Here is a 23441-nt window from a genome sequence, read left to right on the forward strand (position 1 = left end):
TCTGCCTTTCTGACACCTCAGTTTCAGCACCATGGACAGCTCTCCAGTGACTCCCAAAAGGCATCCAAACCCCAATTCTTCTCAAACTTCCTTAAATCACCCTGCCTAGCTTTCAAAACTCTTCACAGATGAACCCTGTTGTTTTCAGTTATAAATTCTATTGTCTATGCGATGTCAAGTTGTCTGTAAGCTCTCACTTTTATTGGAAACAAAAAAAAGGGGTATACTATGACTGCATGAGATGCTTTTTTCAATGCAAATTTTGTAATAGATAAAATACCTCATACTTGTTACTGGTAATAAATATGAGAAATTAAAATAATAACAATTGGCTTAAAACAAAGACAAGTAGAGACATGATGTGAAGTTGCATTTTTTATTTGATGAGTGGGTAAATATTTTCTCTACATCGCAATCAGCTTGTAAAGAGATATAACTGTAAAGACAACATAGGTATACATTCATCCCATATGAAGGACTCAGTGTTGCTGTCCATTATCTTAAACCAGTTTGAAGCTTCGCCTCCTGCGAGCATGATGTCCTGCATCTCCGGTGCAGTCAGTATGACCACAGCCACACTCCTCCACATGCATGTATGTGTAAGGAACTATCTCTCCATTAAGGCAGTGCAAGTCAACGGTGCGATTGCTGTAACTTGTCTCCTTACAGCAGGAGCAAGAATACTGCATAACAGCAGCTACCTCAGAGTATCTGAAGAAAGCAAAGGTAGAATTAATAAACACACAATCAAATATTTATATTAAAAAAGTCTACATTTAAATAACTTTGTGACTTTTCAGACTAATTAAACCTTTTAAAATGATCATTCTTACTTGCTGAAAGTGTTGCAGGATCCTTCACAATAAGGTATATCGACCTCCTGGTAAGACTGACAGCCCTTGTGCAAAATATATGTTTTTAAGGAGCCTTTCTTGCAAGCCTTTTCCTTTTCCACACCTTTTTAAAGAGATTTAAAATTAGATTTCCATATGTTCTACCCAAACTTAAAGACATTGTCATACTCACATATTTTACAACAGCCGTTTGCTGCAGTCTGAATTGAGTCCTAAGGAGGAAAACATCAAATCTTAACACCAATGTATGCTCTGACAAACAACCAATGCAGTCTCATTTGTTCATTTGTTGCTTACAGGTTGGCAGTTGCTCTGCTGGAATAGAGGGCAGACAGTGTGTGAGCTAATTGTTGTGAAAGTCTCATCATCCTTAACACAGGTGTAATGCTCACACTTATTCTCAGGTGGTGACCAGGTTTGTCCTTGCTGGAGAGCAGTAAGACATGTTAACATAAAAACCGTTATAAATACACAAACACACAACCAAGTCAGAGTCCACACAAAAGTTACCAACTTACCGTCAAGAGATGCTTAGTACCATTAACATTTAGGACACAATGTGTCTGTACACATTTCCCACAGCATTCATCTGAATCAGATTCCACATATTCATATCCCTGAGAGAAAAGGAGGGTATGATAAGTTGCAAAATCTAGTTTACTCAAACGTATTCAAGGAAAATCTACTTCCATTGTATGCAGGTTAATAGGATGTAATTTATCTTACCATGTCACAGCTTTCTTTACATTGCAGAAACTTGCATGACACCTTAAATAGTTTAGATTTAGGGTCTATCTCATTTGTACAGATACACTCCTGACATAAGGGAGCAGGAACTGAATCTCCAGGCTGGCAAAAAAAAAGAAAAAAAGATGAATACCTTGACAGCATACAGAACAGGGGAAATAAGGGGGAATAATGATTTGACAAATATAGATCAAATCATTCTCACATTGACATTTTTATTTACCTGGTACTCTGCCTCTCTGTGGACACATACTCTTTTAGGCTCTGGAACAAGAAATAATGGAAATAAAGCAAGTCCTAGCCATCTTAAGAATGCTTATAAATCCAAACAATGAGTATAAAGCTCACCACATGTATGTTCTTGGCAGCATTTTCCCTCAGGGACATTAATAATTGGCATATATCCAATTGGGCAGGTAGTACTGATTGCTGGGCAAGTGTTCGGGCGACATTCTGTTGACAAAATAAATTGTTTTATTGTTTCATTAAGATCCCCATGAGCTGCCCATTGAATGGCAGCTAGTCTTGCTCGAGTCCTCTTAAAAATATTTACAACATAAAATCACACAATGCAATAACAACATGAATAACAATCAAGACAATTCAAACATTACAATTACATTCAAAATATTGCACAGTGAAAGAGCATGAACATTTCCAGCTTCCACAAGGTCATTTGCAGCAGTTCTTGGGTTACTGTCCTCTTAAATTTGTACTTGTTCTGAACTTTGCGTAATGAGACAGAGAGTCGATTCCAGATAGATATTGCTCTGTAAAGTGTTGTATGTTTCGGAGACTTTTTACTGGGGAGCGGGAGTTTTATGTCACTACCTAGTGCCTGCCCGGTGGCATATAGGTGTCCGCTTCCTACAAAAACAAGCTGCGCAGAGAGAAACTGTGGCTGTTTCATAAAAACTGCATTTCGCATTGTTGATGTTAATCGTAGTTTGATTTTGTCATCAACTGTGAGCCAAGACAGGCGTGAATGCATCAGGGCCGCATTAGTCTTAAGAGATCATTGGAGGACAGTCCTCGCTGCCCTATTTTGTGCCACTTGAAGCTTTTGAAAGTCTTTTTGTGATGCAGACGACCATATGATTGGACAGTATTCTAAATGGCACAGAACAAGAGACTGAACAAACTGTTTAGCAATGGACATAGGAATATTTGACTTTTCTAGACATATATGATATTTTATTATTTGAAACATCATGAGGAGTTTTTGCAGAACAGTACAGTGTGGAATCATCTGCATACATGACAGTTGAGTGTTTCACAATAAAAGGTAAATCATTTTTAAAGATCAAGTATATCAAAGGCCCAAGGCGGCTACCCTGGGGCACTTCGCAATGTACTGCCTTAGTAGATGAATATTGACCATTAAAGAATGAAATAAATGTTGATAAATTCATTGTACACAGAAATTGTAATTTTTTATCTTTTGAAACGAGCATTAAGAGAACAAAAGAACACAATTGTAGTCATTAATGCAAAAATGTCTTACCACAAACAAAAGTTGAGCAGCAGTGGTCTGACGGATTTGTTTGGTTAACAAGGACAAACCCAGGGAGAGTGCATTGTTTAATAGGTGGTACTGGGCACACCTTTGGCTTGCATGTCACAGTCTTTGTAGACTCCTCACAAATGCAGTTTTGGCATTTGTACTCAAACATCTCATTAAACTGAAATCATAAAATCCAGTAGTGACTTAATTGCATCTTAGCAGAACTGTTTTTTTTTTTTTTACATGAATAGAGTACTACTCACCTCACGAGGAATACCCTCAGGGTCAAGACATCCTGTTGGAAAACAATAATTCCTTTAGGACTACATGACTCATTTGATTTATTTAAAGCTTTAAACTTTAAGTTATGCACTGCACTTACCACACTTATCAACACATATGCCAGACTCTTTGTTGAAGAGTTTCATTCCATCAGGACAAAAGCAGCCCTCAGTAGTGTAGTTCATGGGTGGTTCATTAGGACTGTTATATTGAATAATCAAGAACAAATGGTTTATTTCTTCTTTTTTTTAACATGGCAAATGTAAAACACTCTTGGTTTTTTGTGCACTACTCACCACTGCCCTATTGTCTCATTAAGCCGTGTGCATATTAGTCTTTGCTTATTATATGTCTACATTTAATGTTGTACTTTTTGTGCATAGAGAGCAAAGAGAAAGTTTATCGTAGCCAAATTGCTTGTGTGAGTAAACATACATGAGAAATACAGTAATGCTGATTCTGATTTCTTAATGTAACTAAGTTTCTAAATGCAAATATTTAACAAATGTAGAAAAAATGACCAGATGCAAATGAAAGCAAAAGTGATCACACTCTATTTTTTGTTGACACTTACTTGTCTTCACAGGTTGGTTGTTCTGCCTGACCACATGGCTTGTAAATTTTGTCTGATGGGCAGTCGCTGGCTGTTTGTGAAGAAAAGAGATCAAACAAGTTTTTTTTATAAATACTTAACAGGCTGCTTCACTATCATTGCTGATTTAAAAAATCTAAACATTTAGGGTAACTTACCGCACAATGTAGTGTGGTTCCTCCAGTGTAGGCAAACTCCAGCTTGAGCACATGCAGCAGCATATGTCTGCAAACTCGTGCATTCTACTGCTGGGTTCGAAACATGGCAGCTATCAAAAACACAACCTTGGTAGAAATTGTCAGGAGAGACAAAGCGATGGCACTCCGCAAAGAGACTGTAAAAGCAAAACACACAAAAAAGTTGCATTTTTCTGCATAATGTCAAATAACATCATAGATGTGAAAAAACTACAATGAATTAGATACTCTTTACCTGCTTGTAATCAGGCCACACATGGAGTCTGGCTTGCATGGGGTTAAAGTTGGGGGGGGGTCAGGCATATTGGTGGGCAATACAGGAGGGATGTGGCAGTTAGGTTGGTAAATGTGTGTTGCAGGCCAATAGTCAGCCATCACTGCACAACTTTCAATCAGCTGGCCTCCAGGTAACATGCAGTCATCAGCCTGGTTGTTATTGCATGTTCCTGACAGCAGTCAAAAATAAGTTCATTTTACAATGTACACTCAAATAAATGATGCATGGCAACTGGAGATATAGAAATATGTCCTTACCACAATGACCCTGAGTGTTTCTGCCAAAGTATTGAAATGGAAGGGTGACACTAAAGCCAGTTATTCCAAATGTAATGACAACATTCAGACGAGGGATCTCCAAGATCAAGTTAATGCCAGAATTCAGGATCTTTACACCTTGTTGTGAATATGGCAGTTTTAACAGTACTCTATCTTTCAGTGCCTACAATGAAAACAGATACATCATTTATGACCGAAAAACCCCCCACAATTATATTGTGACAAACAAAGTTTCATTATTTATATTTTGTCTACAGTACATGGACATTGAAAATGTACCTCCAGTAAATCTGGTAACATTTTCAGAATGTTCAGTAAGCTTTATTAAGACCATATACCTCTAACTGTGCTGCTCCAATAAGGTTATGATTCACGAGTGTGATCACTTGTGTTCCATATGATACAATTATGGATCTTGGACAGGACACATCTTCAGTTGGATCACAATAGACATTGTCAATATAAATTTGTAAGTGATGTATCGGTAGAATTTCCTCCATCAAGACATAAGTACAGTTTCCTTGATAACTGTAGAACAATCCATCAAAGGTGATGTAATGAGGATCTCCCCATCCTTCACAAACACCTTGGAGGCAAAAAAGAAAAATTTAAAATCTATGTCAAACATACCAAAAACAAAAGTACCACTCATCTTTAAGAAAGAAATTGCTTACAGTCACAGGCGTAATGTTGGCAGCAGTGGTACTCGTCATATACAAGAGTTGGTTTTTTCCCATTTGTACAAGTGATATTCTTAATGGGTGGACATTCATATGGAATAATTTCTATTGTGTTGTTCTCAATACATCTGGCCATGGTGCAGTTGCACAAAACGAATGTCTCATTTTGCTAATTTAAAGAGAGAAGTTTGAATTTTTTAGTTTTAAGAGTTGAACAAAAAAACCTGCAAGAAAACCCTTTAATGCGAAAATATGCATTGTAATGTATTGTGATTTAAACATACCCTCAAACATAAAACAAAAAATAAAGTAAATGTTTTCATTCATATTCTTACCACAACATCCCATTCAGGGCAGGTAGGTGGAATAGGTTTTGTTGTAGGCGTTGATGTGGTTGGACACATCTCCGTCTTATTCTGAATTTCACAAATATCAGAACATGTCATTGTGAGACACACCCCAGATCCAATGTCTACCATGTTGAATATGATATCTCCTTAAAGGTTGCAAAAAAAGATTAAGAGAATGTTAAACATTGGGGGTCGATCAAAGAAATAAGACCTTTTATGGATTCTCACTGTTGAAGACAAATTATGTTTTTCTTTTCTTACCTGGCATGTAATGCGTGCCATTAACGATACAGAAGCATATGGTAGTGGTACGCTGTGTGGTTGTCATTGATTGGGTAAACGTTGGTGTTGGTTCCTCAGATGTAGTAGAAGTCTCAGTTGGTTGTGTTGTAGACCATGTTGTTATGTTTGGATGCGCAGTAATGACAGGACCAGTTGGTGGTATTGTTGGTGGCACGACAGTAGCAGTGACAACTGATGCCAATGTAGTTGTAGATTCTGTGGTTGGAATAGCTGGTGTAGTTGTAGATTCTGTTGTAATTACTGGTCCTGAGGTTGTAGTAGTGGGTTTTGCTGGTGTAGTTGCCTCTGCAGTTGGAGTTGTTGGACTGGCTGGTGTAGTTGTAGATTCTGTGGTAATAACTGATCCTGGGGTCGTTGTAGTAGGTTTTGCAGGTGTGGTTGGCTCCATTGTTGTAGCTTTTGTGGTTGTTGTTGGCTCTGCAGTTGGAGTTGTTGGACTGGCTGGTGTAGTTGTAGATTCTGTTGTAATTACTGGTCCTGAGGTTGTAGTAGTGGGTTTTGCTGGTGTAGTTGCCTCTGCAGTTGGAGTTGTTGGACTGGCTGGTGTAGTTGTAGATTCTGTGGTAATAACTGATCCTGGGGTCGTTGTAGTAGGTTTTGCAGGTGTGGTTGGCTCCATTGATGTAGCTTTTGTGGTTGTTGTTGGCTCTGCAGTTGGAGTTGTTGGACTGGCTGGTGTAGTTGTAGATTCTGTGGTTGGAATAGCTGGTGTAGTTGTAGATTCTGTTGTAATTACTGGTACTGAGGTTGTAGTAGTAGGTTTTGCTGGTGTAGTTGTCTCCACAGGTATTGTGGGAGTTGTTGTTGGTGCAGCTTTTGTGGTTGTTGTTGGCTCTGAAGTTGGAGTTGTTGGACTGGCTGGTGTAGTTGTAGATTCTGTGGTTGGAATAGCTGGTGTAGTTGTAGATTCTGTTGTAATTACTGGTCCTGAGGTTGTAGTAGTGGGTTTTGCTGGTGTGGTTGGCTCTGCAGTTGGAGTTGTTGGACTGGCTGGTGTAGTTGTATATTCTGTGGTAATAACTGATCCTGGGGTCGTTGTAGGAGGTTTTGCAGGTGTTGTTGGCTCCATTGTTGTAGCTTTTGTGGTTGTTGTTGGCTCTGCAGTTGTTGGACTAGCTGTTGTAGTTGTAAATTCTGTGGTAATGACTGGTCCTGTAGTAGGTTTTGCTGGCGTAGTTGGCTCCACAGGTATTGTGGGAGTTGTTGTTGGTGCAGCCTTTGTGGTTGTTGTTGGCTCTGAAGTTGGAGTTGTTGGACTGGCTGGTGTAGTTGTAGATTCTGTGGTTGGAATAGCTGGTGTAGTTGTAGATTCTGTTGTAATTACTGGTCCTGAGGTTGTAGTAGTGGGTTTTGCTGGTGTTGTTGGCTCTGCAGTTGGAGTTGTTGGACTGGCTGGTGTAGTTGTATATTCTGTGGTAATAACTGATCCTGGGGTCGTTGTAGGAGGTTTTGCAGGTGTTGTTGGCTCCATTGTTGTAGCTTTTGTGGTTGTTGTTGGCTCTGGAGTTGTTGGACTAGCTGCTGTAGTTGTAAATTCTGTGGTAATGACTGGTCCTGTAGTAGGTTTTGCTGGCGTAGTTGGCTCCACAGGTATTGTGGGAGTTGTTGTTGGTGCAGCTTTTGTGGTTGTTGTTGGCTCTGAAGTTGGAGTTGTTGGACTGGCTGGTGTAGTTGTAGATTCTGTGGTTGGAATAGCTGGTGTAGTTGTAGATTCTGTTGTAATTACTGGTCCTGAGGTTGTAGTAGTGGGTTTTGCTGGTGTAGTTGGCTCTGCAGTTGGAGTTGTTGGACTGGCTGGTGTAGTTGTAGATTCTGTGGTAATAACTGATCCTGGGGTCGTTGTAGGAGGTTTTGCAGGTGTTGTTGGCTCCATTGTTGTAGCTTTTGTGGTTGTTGTTGGCTCTGCAGTTGTTGGACTAGCTGTTGTAGTTGTAAATTCTGTGGTAATGACTGGTCCTGTAGTAGGTTTTGCTGGTGTAGTTGGCTCCACAGGTATTGTGGGAGTTGTTGTTGGTACAGCTTTTGTGGTTGTTGTTGGCTCTGAAGTTGGAGTTGTTGGACTGGCTGGTGTAGTTGTAGATTCTGTGGTTGGAATAGCTGGTGTAGTTGTAGATTCTGTTGTAATTACTGGTCCTGAGGTTGTAGTAGTAGGTTTTTCTGGTGTGGTTGGCTCCATTGTTGTAGCTTTTGTGGTTGTTGTTGGCTCTGCAGTTGTTGGACTAGCTGCTGTAGTTGTAAATTCTGTTGTAATTACTGGTCCTGAGGTTGTAGTAGTAGGTTTTGCTGGTGTAGTTGTCTCCACAGGTATTGTGGGAGTTGTTGTTGGTGCAGCTTTTGTGGTTGTTGTTGGCTCTGAAGTTGCAGTTGTTGGACTGGCTGGTGTAGTTGTAGATTCTGTGGTTGGAATTGCTGGTGTAGTTGTAGATTCTGTTGTAATTACTGGTCCTGAGGTTGTAGTAGTGGGTTTTGCTGGTGTAGTTGCCTCTGCAGTTGGAGTTGTTGGACTGGCTGGTGTAGTTGTAGATTCTGTGGTAATAACTGATCCTGGGGTCGTTGTAGGAGGTTTTGCAGGTGTGGTTGGCTCCATTGTTGTAGCTTTTGTGGTTGTTGTTGGCTCTGCAGTTGTTGGACTAGCTGTTGTAGTTGTAAATTCTGTGGTAATGACTGGTCCTGTAGTAGGTTTTGCTGGCGTAGTTGGCTCCACAGGTATTGTGGGAGTTGTTGTTGGTGCAGCTTTTGTGGTTGTTGTTGGCTCTGAAGTTGGAGTTGTTGGACTGGCTGGTGTAGTTGTAGATTCTGTGGTTGGAATAGCTGGTGTAGTTGTAGATTCTGTTGTAATTACTGGTCCTGAGGTTGTAGTAGTGGGCTTTGCTGGTGTAGTTGGCTCTGCAGTTGGAGTTGTTGGACTGGCTGGTGTAGTTGTAGATTCTGTGGTAATAACTGATCCTGGGGTCGTTGTAGGAGGTTTTGCAGGTGTTGTTGGCTCTATTGTTGTAGCTTTTGTGGTTGTTGTTGGCTCTGCAGTTGTTGGACTAGCTGTTGTAGTTGTAAATTCTGTGGTAATGACTGGTCCTGTAGTAGGTTTTGCTGGTGTAGTTGGCTCCACAGGTATTGTGGGAGTTGTTGTTGGTACAGCTTTTGTGGTTGTTGTTGGCTCTGAAGTTGGAGTTGTTGGACTGGCTGGTGTAGTTGTAGATTCTGTGGTTGGAATAGCTGGTGTAGTTGTAGATTCTGTTGTAATTACTGGTCCTGAGGTTGTAGTAGTAGGTTTTTCTGGTGTGGTTGGCTCCATTGTTGTAGCTTTTGTGGTTGTTGTTGGCTCTGCAGTTGTTGGACTAGCTGCTGTAGTTGTAAATTCTGTTGTAATTACTGGTCCTGAGGTTGTAGTAGTAGGTTTTGCTGGTGTAGTTGTCTCCACAGGTATTGTGGGAGTTGTTGTTGGTGCAGCTTTTGTGGTTGTTGTTGGCTCTGAAGTTGCAGTTGTTGGACTGGCTGGTGTAGTTGTAGATTCTGTGGTTGGAATTGCTGGTGTAGTTGTAGATTCTGTTGTAATTACTGGTCCTGAGGTTGTAGTAGTGGGTTTTGCTGGTGTAGTTGCCTCTGCAGTTGGAGTTGTTGGACTGGCTGGTGTAGTTGTAGATTCTGTGGTAATAACTGATCCTGGGGTCGTTGTAGGAGGTTTTGCAGGTGTGGTTGGCTCCATTGTTGTAGCTTTTGTGGTTGTTGTTGGCTCTGCAGTTGTTGGACTAGCTGTTGTAGTTGTAAATTCTGTGGTAATGACTGGTCCTGTAGTAGGTTTTGCTGGCGTAGTTGGCTCCACAGGTATTGTGGGAGTTGTTGTTGGTGCAGCTTTTGTGGTTGTTGTTGGCTCTGAAGTTGGAGTTGTTGGACTGGCTGGTGTAGTTGTAGATTCTGTGGTTGGAATAGCTGGTGTAGTTGTAGATTCTGTGGTAATAACTGATCCTGGGGTCGTTGTAGTAGGTTTTGCAGGTGTGGTTGGCTCCATTGTTGTAGCTTTTGTGGTTGTTGTTGGCTCTGCAGTTGGAGTTGTTGGACTGGCTGGTGTAGTTGTAGATTCTGTGGTTGGAATAGCTGGTGTAGTTGTAGAGTCTGTTGTAATTACTGGTCCTGAGGTTGTAGTAGTAGGTTTTGCTGGTGTAGTTGTCTCCACAGGTATTGTGGGAGTTGTTGTTGGTGCAGCTTTTGTGGTTGTTGTTGGCTCTGAAGTTGGAGTTGTTGGACTGGCTGGTGTAGTTGTAGATTCTGTGGTTGGACTGGCTGGTGTAGTTGTAGATTCTGTGGTAATAACTGATCCTGGGGTCGTTGTAGTAGGTTTTGCAGGTGTGGTTGGCTCCATTGTTGTAGCTTTTGTGGTTGTTGTTGGCTCTGCAGTTGTTGGACTAGCTGTTGTAGTTGTAGATTCTGTTGTAATTACTGGTCCTGACGTTGTAGTAGTAGGTTTTGCTGGTGTAGTTGTCTCCACAGGTATTGTGGGAGTTGTTGTTGGTGCAGCTTTTGTGGTTGTTGTTGGCTCTGAAGTTGGAGTTGTTGGACTGGCTGGTGTAGTTGTAGATTCTGTGGTTGGAATTGCTGGTGTAGTTGTAGATTCTGTTGTAATTACTGGTCCTGAGGTTGTAGTAGTGGGTTTTGCTGGTGTAGTTGGCTCTGCAGTTGGAGTTGTTGGACTGGCTGGTGTAGTTGTAGATTCTGTGGTAATAACTGATCCTGGGGTCGTTGTAGGAGGTTTTGCAGGTGTGGTTGGCTCCATTGTTGTAGCTTTTGTGGTTGTTGTTGGCTCTGCAGTTGTTGGACTAGCTGCTGTAGTTGTAAATTCTGTGGTAATGACTGGTCCTGTAGTAGGTTTTGCTGGCGTAGTTGGCTCCACAGGTATTGTGGGAGTTGTTGTTGGTGCAGCTTTTGTGGTTGTTGTTGGCTCTGAAGTTGGAGTTGTTGGACTGGCTGGTGTAGTTGTAGATTCTGTTGTAATTACTGGTCCTGAGGTTGTAGTAGTGGGTTTTGCTGGTGTTGTTGGCTCTGCAGTTGGAGTTGTTGGACTAGCTGGTGTAGTTGTAGATTCTGTTGTAATGACTGGTCCTGAGGTTGTAGTAGTAGGTTTTTCTGGTGTGGTTGTCTCCACAGGTATTGTGGGAGTTGTTGTTGGTACAGCTTTTGTGGTTGTTGTTGGCTCTGCAGTTGTAGTTGTTGGACGAGCTGGTGTAGTTGTAGATTCTGTGGTAATGACTGGTCCTGTAGTAGGTTTTGCTGGTGTAGTTGGCTCCACAGGTATTCTGGGAGTTGTTGTTGGTGCAGCTTTTGTGGTTGTTGTTGGCTCTGCAGTTGGACTGGCTGGTGTAGTTGGAGATTCTGTGGTTGGAATAGCTGGTGTAGTTGTAGATTCTGTTGTAATTACTGGTCCTGACGTTGTAGTAGTAGGTTTTTCTGGTGTGGTTGGCTCCATTGTTGTAGCTTTTGTGGTTGTTGTTGGCTCTGCAGTCGTTGGACTAGCTGCTGTAGTCGTAAATTCTGTGGTAATGACTGGTCCTGAGGTTGTAGTAGTAGGTTTTGCTGGTGTAGTTGGCTCCACAGGTATTGTGGGAGTTGTTGTTGGTACAGCTTTTGTGGTTGTTGTTGGCTCTACAGTTGTAGTTGCTGGACTGGCTGGTGTAGTTGTAGATTCTGTGGTTGGAATAGCTGGTGTAGTTGTAGATTCTGTTGTAATTACTGGTCCTGAGGTTGTAGTAGTAGGTTTTGCTGGTGTAGTTGGCTCCACAGGTATTGTGGGAGTTGTTGTTGGTACAGCTTTTGTGGTTGTTGTTGGCTCTGCAGTTGTAGTTGTTGGACGAGCTGGTGTAGTTGTAAATTCTGTGGTAATGACTGGTCCTGTAGTAGGTTTTGCTGGTGTAGTTGGCTTTTCAGTTGTAGTTGTTGGTTCAGTTTGCTCTGTTGTAGTGGATGCTGTGGTTGAACTGGTTGTAGTTCCACATATCTCTACCTCACAACATACTCTGATCTTATAATTGAAGCACTTCCGTGGAGGTCTTAACTGGTCCTGTTGTCTACAAGTTAAACCAATTGACAAATCACAAGTAACCACTTGACCAGTTTGACTAATAAAGTCATTAAAGTCTGTGTCAGGATAATCGGTTGCTCTACAATCAATTTCTTTTGGATTTTCACAAATGTCTTTACCACTATTTATGATGTTCTCATATGTTTCCCAGTCACTTTTGTCTTCCTTTGGGTTGTGCACATCATACCACTCAGACCAGTCACAGGTTGTAATACAAGTTGTGGCAGTTATTGGTTGAGTTGTCTCTTTTGTGGTTGTTGTTGGCTCTACAGTTGTAGTTGTTGGAACAGCTGGTGTAGTTGTAGATTCTGTTGTAATTACTGGTCCTGAGGTCGTAGTAGTGGGTTTTGCTGGTGTAGTTGGCTCCACAGGTATTGTAGGAGTTGTTGTTGGTGCAGCTTTTGTGGTTGTTGTTGGCTCTGCAGTTGGAGTTGTTGGACTGGCTGGTGTGGTTGTAGATTCTGTGGTAATAACTGATCCTGGGGTTGCAGTAGTAGGCTTCTCTGGTGTGGTTGGCTCCATCGTTGTAGTTTTTGTGGCTGTAGTTGGCTCTGCAGTTGTTGGAATATTTGGTACAGTTGAACATTCTGTGGTAATGACTGGTCCTGTAGTAGGTTTTGTTGGTGTAGTTGGCTCTGCAGTTGTAGTTGTTGGAACAGCTGGTGTAGTTGTAGATTCTGTTGTAATTACTGATCCTGAGGTTGTAGTAGTGGGTTTTGCTGGTGTAGTTGGCTCCACAGGTATTGTAGGAGTTGTTGTTGGTGCAGCTTTTGTGGTTGTTGTTGGCTCTGCAGTGGTTGTGGCAGTGGGAGGTTCTCTTGGTGTGGTTAGCTCCTCAGTTGTTTGTGGAATTGTAACTTCAGTTGTCAAAGTTATCAAAGTTGTTTTTGTCAGAGGTGTAGTTATGGTGATAGTTGTTGGTGTTGTTGATGGAGGATTAGTTGTTGAATGACAGGTTTCATTTGTGAATATCACTGTTGAATTAATGCATATTGCATAGTAGCACATTCCCAAATTGTCAGTAACATTATAAATAACTTCGTCTTCTTCATATCTAGTTCCGTTGTAAAAGCAACCTTCACAGTCCTCAACACACATCTGGGTCTCTTCGTCAAATATGGGCTTATCTTCTGGACATACAGGGTAACAGCCTGTAAAGAACACAGAATAAAAATATGTTTATCTATCTATCTATCTATCTATCTATCTATCTATCTATCTATCTATCTATCTATCTATCTATCTATCTATCTATCTATCTATCTATCTATACACGCACACACACACACACACACGCGCGCGCACACACGCGCACACACACACACACACACACACACACACACACATCAGAAGCGTCTCCCTGTAGTCACAGTAATGGTAATTTGACATGGTAAATGGGATTAAGATTGTATTACTCAAAGCGGTTTTGCACCACAGGTCACACACCCATTCAAACATATTCACACACTGATGGCTAAGTCTGTTCAGTAAAGTGGCCATCAGTATTAGCTAGTCCCATTCATACGCTTTTATACAGTGCTCCTGAAGCAGCATAGCCATTTGGGATTAAGAGTCTTGCCCAAGGATGTATGTGATATATGGCTGTAGGACCTGACGATTGAACCTCCAGCCTTATGTTCGATAGATAGATAGATAGATAGATAGATAGATAGATAGATAGATAGATAGATAGATAGATAGATAGACAGACAGACAGACAGACAGACAGACAGACAGACAGACAGACAGACAGACAGACAGACAGACAGACAGACAGACAGACAGACAGACAGACAGACAGACAGACAGACAGACAGACAGACAGACAGACAGATAGATAGATAGATTTATTGATCCCGAGGGAAATTCAAGGATCAATAAAGTATCTATCTATCTATCTATCTATCTATCTATCTATCTATCTATCTATCTGTCTGTCTGTCTGTCTGTCTGTCTGTCTGTCTGTCTGTCTGTCTGTCTGTCTGTCTGTCTGTCTGTCTGTCTGTCTGTCTGTCTGTCTATCTATCTATCTATCTATCTATCGAACATAAGGCTGGAGGTTCAATCGTCAGATGTCAGATGACCGACTATCACTGAGCAAAGACATTTATGACTCTGCTGCACCTTCGAACGTCACTTTAAAAAACTCACAGACAGTTCACTTGATCATTCAAAAGTAATTTCCATCTTATCCCTGAAAGCTTCTTTTTTCACAAGGTTGAATTCAATCAGCACATTAAGTACTCTTAGTTTAAGACAGTACACAAATTCAAAATAAAAGTCTAACACTTTTTATTTTGAAATGAATTTCATGAAATTTTAAACATGCATCACTTACCTTCCAGGTTTGGTGTAGGGCTGCTACACTGTCCTTGTGGATTTAAACAGGTCTTGTAGCAAGGTGTGTGACAAGGGTTGTAGTGCCACTTGCAATCATCAGGACTGTTGTAGTAATCACAGAAGACAGCTAGAAAGAAAAGAAAAACAATATGTATCAGTTTTAACCGAAGGAAAATACATTAGAAAGTCAGTAGAAGAAAGCCTAAACTTGAACTCTACCTAACTAAAAATCTGACAATAATTACAAGCCAATTTTAAAAAATAATACAAAGAAAAAACCATAACAAGATGAACTACTTAGTTTAAACTATGATTTGAAGAAAGAAGAAATTATTGTAATCTTTAAAAAACTCTTTTAAGAAGCAAGCCATGCATGATGCCAAGTGGTGACCTGTAATATGGGTATTTGCAGCTTAAATTACATTTGGGTGTGATTAAAAAATATAGTTAAAACACAGCATACTGACTGCTTGGTTTATACCCACATCACACATATTTAACAAAATCTCTAAATGATTTCAAATTATCCTGGACTAAGGCCTGACATTTAATCTCAGGGTGGGGTTTGACAAAATATTTCATCAATAAATCGGAATCAAAGTTAAGATTTTAGCTTAACTAACTCCACTACTCGCGTTGGGCTCCTGTAGTTCACATCTGACCCCTTAATTTAGTCCTTACAGAGTGGCTGATTGGCCCCAGGTATGTGCCAACAAGCCTCCAGTAGTTTGCAAAAGTTGCTCTGCCTCATTTCTACATTTCTATAATTTCAAATTTACAGTTACACTTTAACCCCTCAAGAAAAACCCTGGTAACTTGATGAATCCTCGAAGGAAATTTTAGTTTGTTTTGGTTGTATTTTATAGATTTGAACAAGCAAATCTTGATTTTCATCTTTTCTTTACATTGTTTTGGAGAAAGACAATATTGATTAAAATCCTCAATCGAGTTTGGTAATAAAACATGAAAGATTGACATTTCTGGCAATATTTAAGGGTAAAATTATGCTTGACTTACGACAGATTTCTGGAGTTCTCCATGCAACACAAACATCAGCCTCATTACAAGCCTGAGCATAAGCTGCAACTGCTGTGCAGAAGCACTCACAGTCACCTCCAGAGTCACAAGCACATGAGTCTTTCACGCAGTTTTCATAAAATGGTCGAGGAGCCACCTGTTCAGTGAAAAGAAAAAAACCTGTAATGATGAATTCCCATTTTCAACAATAGATCTTGTTATAATAATATAGTAGGAAAAAATCTGTCATTACCCTGCTGTGGCAGTTTTTGAATGTGTCCCCAGTTATAATGCTGCACATCATTTTAGCCCAGTGATGTCGATTTGGTCTTGCTCCACAAGCATCAACACTTGCGTTTACGTCTGGGCAGCTGCTTGACACCTTCCAACTGTTTGCAAACTCTAACACATTGCTTACTGTGAGCTGACCCTGGGTGGTAAAGTCATTCTGTCCATCACCATTAAAATCTCCACACAGGCCGCATACCTCTCCCTGTATAGCCACGCAAAAGAAGTTCATTAATTCCCCTTAGACGATAACAATATGCCACAAACATACTCTTTGGCACAACAAGTGAAAATCATTAAATAAGCATATCTGAGTCAACATCTGTTGTATACTGTTTCCTTTATAAATGTTGTAAAAAATTCAATAACAATTGACAATCAAAAAGTAGTGTCACAAAATGATCAGTAATGGTTTAAAACAAGGTCATACCATACCAAAACTTTACCACCAAACTCTTAATGTAACAGATGGCATTAATCACCACTGAGCCAATCACTGCGACTTACACTGTGCTTTGGGTCCAGTAGGGTGCGAACAGTCGTTTTGCGATCCCATATAACTGTTAGACCTATGGCAGATTCTACGACCAAATACAATCCAACTGTCCTTATTTTGTATTGAATCTGAGAGCCATGTCCCAGGTCCTCCACCTCAAATTTACCCTTTGATAGTTTGACTTCCATACGCTGTAAAGGTAGAGAGACTTCTGTCACTTTTATCGTCATGGCTCAATTCATTTGTTAATTTCTACAATAATAGAAGCACAGAACAAATGTCAGGAATGTGGTCCTACCCCGAGCTGGATTCTAACAGTTTTGGAGCATGTTGTACCGGTAGATCCACATGGTACATTTTCTGTGATGACTCCAAAGTTGTCCTGTACGGTTTTGTTACCACAGTTGTTCTTAAAAGAGAAGGAATCATTAAACTTTTTTCCTGTTTGCATCATGGAAGACAAAGACGACTGCTATATCTAAAGTAATGTACATTAAAAACACAATTCAAATAGAACAAGATCTCATTATCTGCATTTTAAGATCTTCTTTATGTGAACATTTTGTATTTGCCCAAATTTGTATTTCTCTGATCATAATTCACTGCCCATGGTGTTGAGTGAATGAACAAGACGAGGGGGATTTGTGCAGAGTTTGTCATTAAGGTAATGTTGATGTGTTCTGTTTACCTTAACAGCAATATAAGCACAATGTCCTTGAAAACCATATGTTCGCTGATCAAATGTGTTGTAGTGACCACTTCCATAAAGAATGCAAGCTCCTGGACATTTTTTGTTTGTGCACTCCCAGATTCCACTTTTACAAGTACTAGAAGAATCAGAAATGTTTAGTCATTGTAATACTGCAATAGAGAATAACAATCAGAAAATAGTATTAGCTAACAATGTGACAGTACATTGTAAGTCTGATAAAACCAACATACCATGTGTTGCACTGATTAGGAATTGTTGATCCAGGGACATAGAAACGCCCACTATGCTGACATGGACATTGGTTTTCTTTAACACAGGAACCCTTGCCATCGTCAAGGAGGCCAACTGGGCACTGACAGCCTGATTCACACTCTGTGGAGTCCTAGGAAGATGGAAGAGTAAAAGTAATAAAAAACAAGAAAACTCAAACGAGTGAAACTTAACAGTGTATTACATTCTTAATGAAGTGTTCTGTCAATTACAAAATTTAGTTAAAAAAGAATAATGCCAGTTATCATTTAGAAAGAGCAGAAAAAAAACATACACAGTCATCACTGTCGAGATTTAAACAAGTCCGGGCACACTGAAGTCCGAGCTCTCCTGTGCCAGCAGCAGAGCAGTTGTGGAATACTTTTGGAAAAGGGCATGCTGTAACAGGAGTAGAAACTGATTTAATTAACATTCTATTACTAAGCTCTTGTGCTATGTTAAAGAAAGCAAACAACACGAATGAACATACTTAACGAGCGGGATCGCCATGATCGGCAATGAAGCACTCCATTGGTACACACACTAGAAAAAAAAACACAATTTTTTTTTTTTAATAACAATTTTCTTCGACTCTCGCACTGTGTTCATAATTTAGAATCTGATGATGCTAAAATGCAACTCCCTCACCAGTGCTCATCTTTAATGCTGATGGACTTTCCTGGCTTGATGTAATCTTGATTATGGTAGCAGGGACACTTTTCCATGGTGACACAAATGCCATCATCATTAAGGTAGAGACCCTCAGAGCAGGAACAGCCATCCACGGGCAAGAAGTCAGAAGTACAGCTCTGCTGCATAGAGCCCAGTGATCTGCAAGTCAACTGGCATCTCTGATGCTTGTATGAGAAGGTCTGTGATACTGGGCAGCTCCTTGAGTATTTATCTGCACAATGTCAGGATAGATACTTACTACTAAGCTTAATGACTTGAAAAAAGAAAAACACACAACACACACAACACTTACCACACACGTTGTCTCTCCAGTCGGTCAACAACACTCCCTTTGATGCACAAGCTCGTGCATAGGAGGAGAATACTGCACACAGGCAGTCTTCACTCTTCTCACAGTTGCAACTAGCATAAGTGCATCTCTGCAGAAGACAGGTAATACTTGATGAGGATTGTAGTGCCGTAAAAATGTGATTAAATGAAAATCAAATGCAAGTTTTGGCTGTACCTGGTAGTAAATGTCAGCATCCACCACTGAATGGCACTGTGCAAAGGTGCTACTTGGACTCAGGAGTAAGGCACACCAGTGTTTCGCATAATTTTCTAAGAATTGAGAAATAACAACCTTTTTTTCTTTCACATGTCTAAAAATATGTTAAACAGTCCTTGGATTTAATAAATAAATGTGCAGACTCAAAATAAGTAACAATAGAAAAATCAATCAGCACTTTTTACCATTTTCCACACTGAGAGAACAGGGGTCATCCAGTCTTTCTTCTCTGTCTCTGCACATGAGGTTAGCCTTCCAGGAGTTAATAAAAGTGGCTGCAGTTCCCTCAACAATCCCCTGAGGAGTTTTCATGTCATCAGACAAGACCATGTTGTAGTTACCACATAAACCTGAAGAAAAAAACACATTTCTGAATTGAATAACAATGTTACAAGCACTTTTGCACAACAAAGCAACACTATACAGTTTGTATAAAAACAAAATGGGGAGCTAGTTACTGCCTCAATCGTTTGCATTGTCATCACCGTCAAGATAAAAAAGGGATCTGAGCTAGAAGCCAAATCTTTCTATCCACATCGGCAATGAGCTTCGGGTAGTGATCAAAAACATGGGATCAGAGATTTCAAACTTGCCCCGTGTCTTTGCTCTGTAGCTCTGCTCCAGGGTGACATAGACTTGCATGAGAGGCACATGCTGAATTTGAATTTGCAACCCAAAACTGGTCTGCAGCAAGATGTGAAAGGATGAGGCGTGGAAAATGTTGATATCACCTGTGAATAAAGGAGAATAAAAAAACGAGTTGCATCATTTGCTGATGCTGAGCTTAAAGATGACAAAAAAGTGTTTCATTTGGAGTTTCTGATAGTTTGACCCACCAGAGTTGAATGGTAAACTGATGGTCTGCATATTCTGCTTGACTGTGCCGTCAGAACTGAACATTAAAACCTGAATAAAAACGCAGTAACTCATCAGAGCACTGTAGACATCATTATGAATCAAAACATTACAGATGTCTTCAATGACAGGTGACTATAACTTACATTGTTTCTGTCATTGTTCAACAGAACTTTCAGAGTTTTAAGGCAAGTGTCAAACTTCTGATTTGCACACGGGACCAACTGGGCCAGGATGGTAAACTTTGGACTTGCATCACCCTGAAAGATATACAGATAGTTTGTGAATAAAACTAGATGATAGTTCATTATCCTTTATTTTTTTAATTAACCGACTATATCATTTGATTAATGCAACTGTATGACTCACTAACCTTGCTTTCCACCTTGGCTAAGGTGTAGTAACATTCCCCGTGGAAGGTGTAGGTTTTCCCGTCAAAGGTAGTTACATGTGAACCTTCTTCAACTGCACATGTAGAAGGAGTCTGGAGGCTCTTACAAGCCCATCTACCCTCAAAACATGTACTAAAACAACACACATTATTTAGGTTAACAAAAAGGATTTAAAAACACAATTAAGCACAACAAATTAAATAGCATGGTGACGTCATGACATATTTGACATACCATTCCTCTCTGTCCTGTCGGTAAACCTCACCGGAGTCATAGATTCTGTCGTGTTTGCACTGACATTCAGTTTGAGGAATACACCCTCTCAATGATATATTATCAAATACAGTTCCTAAAAGGGAAACATTTCACGTTAACATGAACAATTACAGACTAGGAAGATGATGTCTGGAAAAAGTTTTTCAGTGTATTGCAAATGTAATTCGAAGACTATAAAATTGAGCACAAGTTAGCAGTACTAACCAGTAGGACAGAAGCATCCATCCATCTTGTGGTCTTCACACAGTGAACTTGTGTCTTGATGTGTGCATGTGTCCATGCAAGGGGAACCACTCTCTTCATAAACCATGTTGTATGGGCAATGTTTAGCTGCAGACAAAAGAAGTAAATGTGACTTACTCGATAGTTTATCACGGTGAAATTAACTTACTTTTTACCACACTGAAAAAGCACTGACCTGCATTATTTTGCCTGCATTTCAAATTACAATTACATGGAAAATATTTTTCACCCACTGTCTTCACAAGTGTGGGGACAACTGGGAAATATGCTAACCTGACACACAATGAAATCAACCTGAAAGCAGATCTCCCTCATTCTTATTTGTGCAGTTTAAATAAATTAACTGAACATGTCTTCAACTTCAGACAAAACCTACTGTATGTACCTTCCTCTAATGAACAGTTAAAGAGTTGCTTTTCCCTGAGCACATGTCAGGGCTTTATTTCTCTCGCCACCCCTCTATGATCAATTATTAAGATAACAAAACAGAGAACAAAAAACACTAAATGTTACCACAGAACTGAGGGGTCCTCCAGCTGGGAGGCTGCCCTCCAGCGTGGGAGCACTGTCGAGAGAACTCGGACAGTGTGCTGCAGACACAGAAGTCCTTAGGTCTGTTGTTACAGCCACACATGTCCTGCACACAGGCCTTGATGTAAGGTTCCGGTTGTATCTGATTGGTGCAGGAGCTCCAGGACTCTGAACGCAGCATTTCTTCACAGCTACTTTGCTAAATCAGAAAGAGAGACAAAATTACTCTGTTACAAATTCTATATAAATACTAATTGCTATCAAATGATGGGAAGTAAACTCACAAATTCTTTGCATGAATCATGCAGAGTCACAGCCTCCAGTGGTTCATCCTCCTCTTCATAAGGATCCTCACAATCGTCATTAGGACGATGGACTTTCTGATTGTTGCCAAACTCAATGGCGCTGATTTTGCGATCTGCATTTAATTGTAATTATGATGTAAAATATAAACAGTAAAGCAGATTACTGTTAAAACACATATATTCATAAAGTATCAAAACCATATATACCGTTATGAATGAACTCATTGTAGACAGAGATGCCATTGAAGTCTCCACAAAGTCCACAAGTACGATTAGCATATTCAGCATCCAGTTCCACCTACAACACAGTGGACACACTTCGTTTTAAATTCAAAACCTCCTGTTGTGCTGTTGAACACTTGGAAAGCAATCAAAACAAGTGCATTACAATTACCTTGTACAATTCTATAAATGAAATAAGTATGATGATTGTGTTGGGATTGTATCATCGTTTCAGCTTAGTTACCACAACAAGACAACAAGTTTTTATAGTTGCATACAAAAAACTTTGTCTCCACATTTTGTGTGAAGAGAAGAAATGTGTCTTTTGGCTTTTCTTTTCACCACGACTCCTCCACGAGAAACTGTGACCCAATTTCTGATATTTTTCAACCAATCACATGTATTTAATGTAAAATTGTGCAGTAGATAGGCCCACATTTGTGACCAGCGAAAAACTGCTCTGTGACCCACTTTTGGACCCTGACCCACCAGTTGAGAACCACTGCTACGATTGTCCTTTGAAATGTGCAGTAAATTTGTTTTACTTTGTTTTTAAGTACCTGCCTTAGTACTCACGAGGAAATGTTGCTTTTGTGCTAATTCACTTATATTTACATGCATGCTATCTGCTGATATGTTGATTAATATACACAAGCCTAATTCAATAAATTCATGGTGGTTTATCTCTTCTAAGATGACTTAGGAATGTATTAAAATATGTCTATAAAGGACTAATTTAAAAAAGGTTATCCATTTAGGGTTGTTCTGATGATGTCAATTATCTGCTGACATGTCAGACAAATCCTCATAAAGGAGTCTTTACAAGCTAGGTCTACATGTCGAGGTACTGTATGGCAGTCCACTCTTTAAAGTGCATTGTATGTCATGGAAGATGTTATAGAAAAGGCTTTGTGGATTGATTTCTGCCTGGTGACTCATGTTGAAAGAGAGTAGGTATATGTGCATCCTATCAGCAAAACAACACCAATAGGAAAAGTTAAAGTATGCACCCTTCATCCTCTTCTCAATGCCTCAGTTAATGTGTTTAACACTCACAACTTTCTCATTTTATTTGGCTCTCTTGACCTGATAAAAATCCAAATATAGTCAAAACAATCTGATGATTTCATTTTTTCTCGATGCCTTGTGAATCATATCATGACAACTCGACAAACTGAATACATTCATTTAAAAGTTTTTTTACCATGACTGAATCATCACCATTCCACATGACAACAATGCCAACTTTGGATTGGAGCTTGATATATACAGCATTTTTTTCCACTTGTACCCCTCCGCTGTAGTATGGCAAGTGGACACTGTAAAAAAGAACATTTTATAATCATTCAGAAATATCACTTAAGAGAGATTCACATTTGCTCTTGTGTGTATAGGATTCATTACTTACGGGAGGCCATTGACCGTGACCAGGCTCTTACTAATGTGGAAGGAAAGGTCATTGATGGTTACGGTCACATAACCAACTGTTGGGTTTCCATCATTATCCTTCCTCTTCATGTGCACGGAGAACTCCTGGTAGGAGGAGTGGCAGTCAGAGGCCAGGTTGTATTCACACATACCCGGGAACTGGAACACGTCACCATCGAATGTCTTATAGTGCTCTCTGCCCCAGGTGCTGCAGATACTGCTGACATGGTTGCGAACTGTGAAAGATTTGGAAGTTTAGAAAAAAACAGATTGAGTTAAAAAACAGTCCTAAAAAGTGTTGCACGCAATCCTAAACAAACATCAGCATTTTACCCTGTCTGGCTTGGACTTCGCTAACACTGGAAACAGCAAAAGCTAAGAAACACAACCACATACAGCTCCACCTCATGGTTGCAGGTATGGGCTTATGGTCACCGAAGAAGGTAATAGTCAGAGTGCACTCAAATGGCCTTTATATTAAGATTGGAAATTCATTTTGTTGACACCCACTTTTTTAAAGTGGGAAATGAAGGTTTATTGGAAACACATGGCAGACGTACTGAGCCGTTGTTGATTTACGCCTTTAACAACTTCAATATAATAATCTCAACATCCTCCTTATCTTTAAATGACCAAATATGTTTGCACTTCCCTTTAGATTGATTTTTACTTGAGATGTAGGAAGGAGGTGTCTGTGCGTTCAGCTGTCTCAT

The 23441-nt window shown here is 40.1% G+C and overlaps 1 protein-coding gene and 1 long non-coding RNA gene across 4 annotated transcripts; one reads left to right on the plus strand and one right to left on the minus strand.

The window, feature by feature from the left end:
- Positions 1-362: 362 nt before the first annotated feature.
- muc2.1 (mucin 2.1) lies at positions 363-23441 on the minus strand (the record flags this gene model as incomplete). Its single annotated transcript, XM_079346796.1, has 55 exons — positions 363-711; positions 834-957; positions 1027-1066; positions 1152-1280; positions 1373-1471; positions 1581-1703; positions 1825-1865; positions 1950-2054; positions 3106-3283; positions 3369-3400; positions 3488-3588; positions 3962-4031; positions 4138-4313; positions 4412-4622; positions 4711-4894; positions 5070-5317; positions 5406-5580; positions 5747-5907; positions 6023-6712; positions 6987-7162; positions 7322-7564; positions 7724-7966; positions 8126-8234; positions 8319-8680; positions 8840-9082; positions 9242-9350; positions 9435-9796; positions 10121-10229; positions 10340-10930; positions 12032-13285; positions 14473-14601; positions 15492-15648; positions 15745-15984; positions 16287-16466; positions 16574-16684; positions 16964-17102; positions 17218-17369; positions 17532-17635; positions 17727-17779; positions 17885-18140; positions 18222-18348; positions 18435-18529; positions 18662-18826; positions 19070-19207; positions 19313-19382; positions 19478-19591; positions 19705-19855; positions 19958-20072; positions 20204-20329; positions 20756-20972; positions 21058-21191; positions 21286-21376; positions 22505-22619; positions 22709-22964; positions 23399-23441. The coding sequence occupies 55 exons, from the start codon at positions 23439-23441 to the stop codon at positions 501-503; spliced, it is 10377 nt and encodes a 3458-aa protein (XP_079202922.1). The 3' UTR covers positions 363-500.
- Positions 7791-9968, plus strand: LOC306824979. Of its 3 annotated transcripts, none has more exons than XR_013779199.1 (5): positions 7791-7899; positions 8203-8350; positions 8636-8815; positions 8945-9015; positions 9319-9637. It is a non-coding gene; the product is annotated as an uncharacterized lncRNA (long non-coding RNA). The 3 variants fall into 3 exon arrangements; XR_013779200.1 differs by lacking the exon at positions 7791-7899 and adding an exon at positions 9752-9968 and having other exon boundaries at positions 7906-8350; positions 9319-9466; XR_013779201.1 differs by lacking the exon at positions 7791-7899 and having other exon boundaries at positions 7906-8350; positions 9319-9641.

This window comes from Symphodus melops (assembly GCF_947650265.1).
Source record: "Symphodus melops genome assembly, chromosome: 6".
Taxonomy (NCBI): domain Eukaryota; kingdom Metazoa; phylum Chordata; class Actinopteri; order Labriformes; family Labridae; genus Symphodus; species Symphodus melops.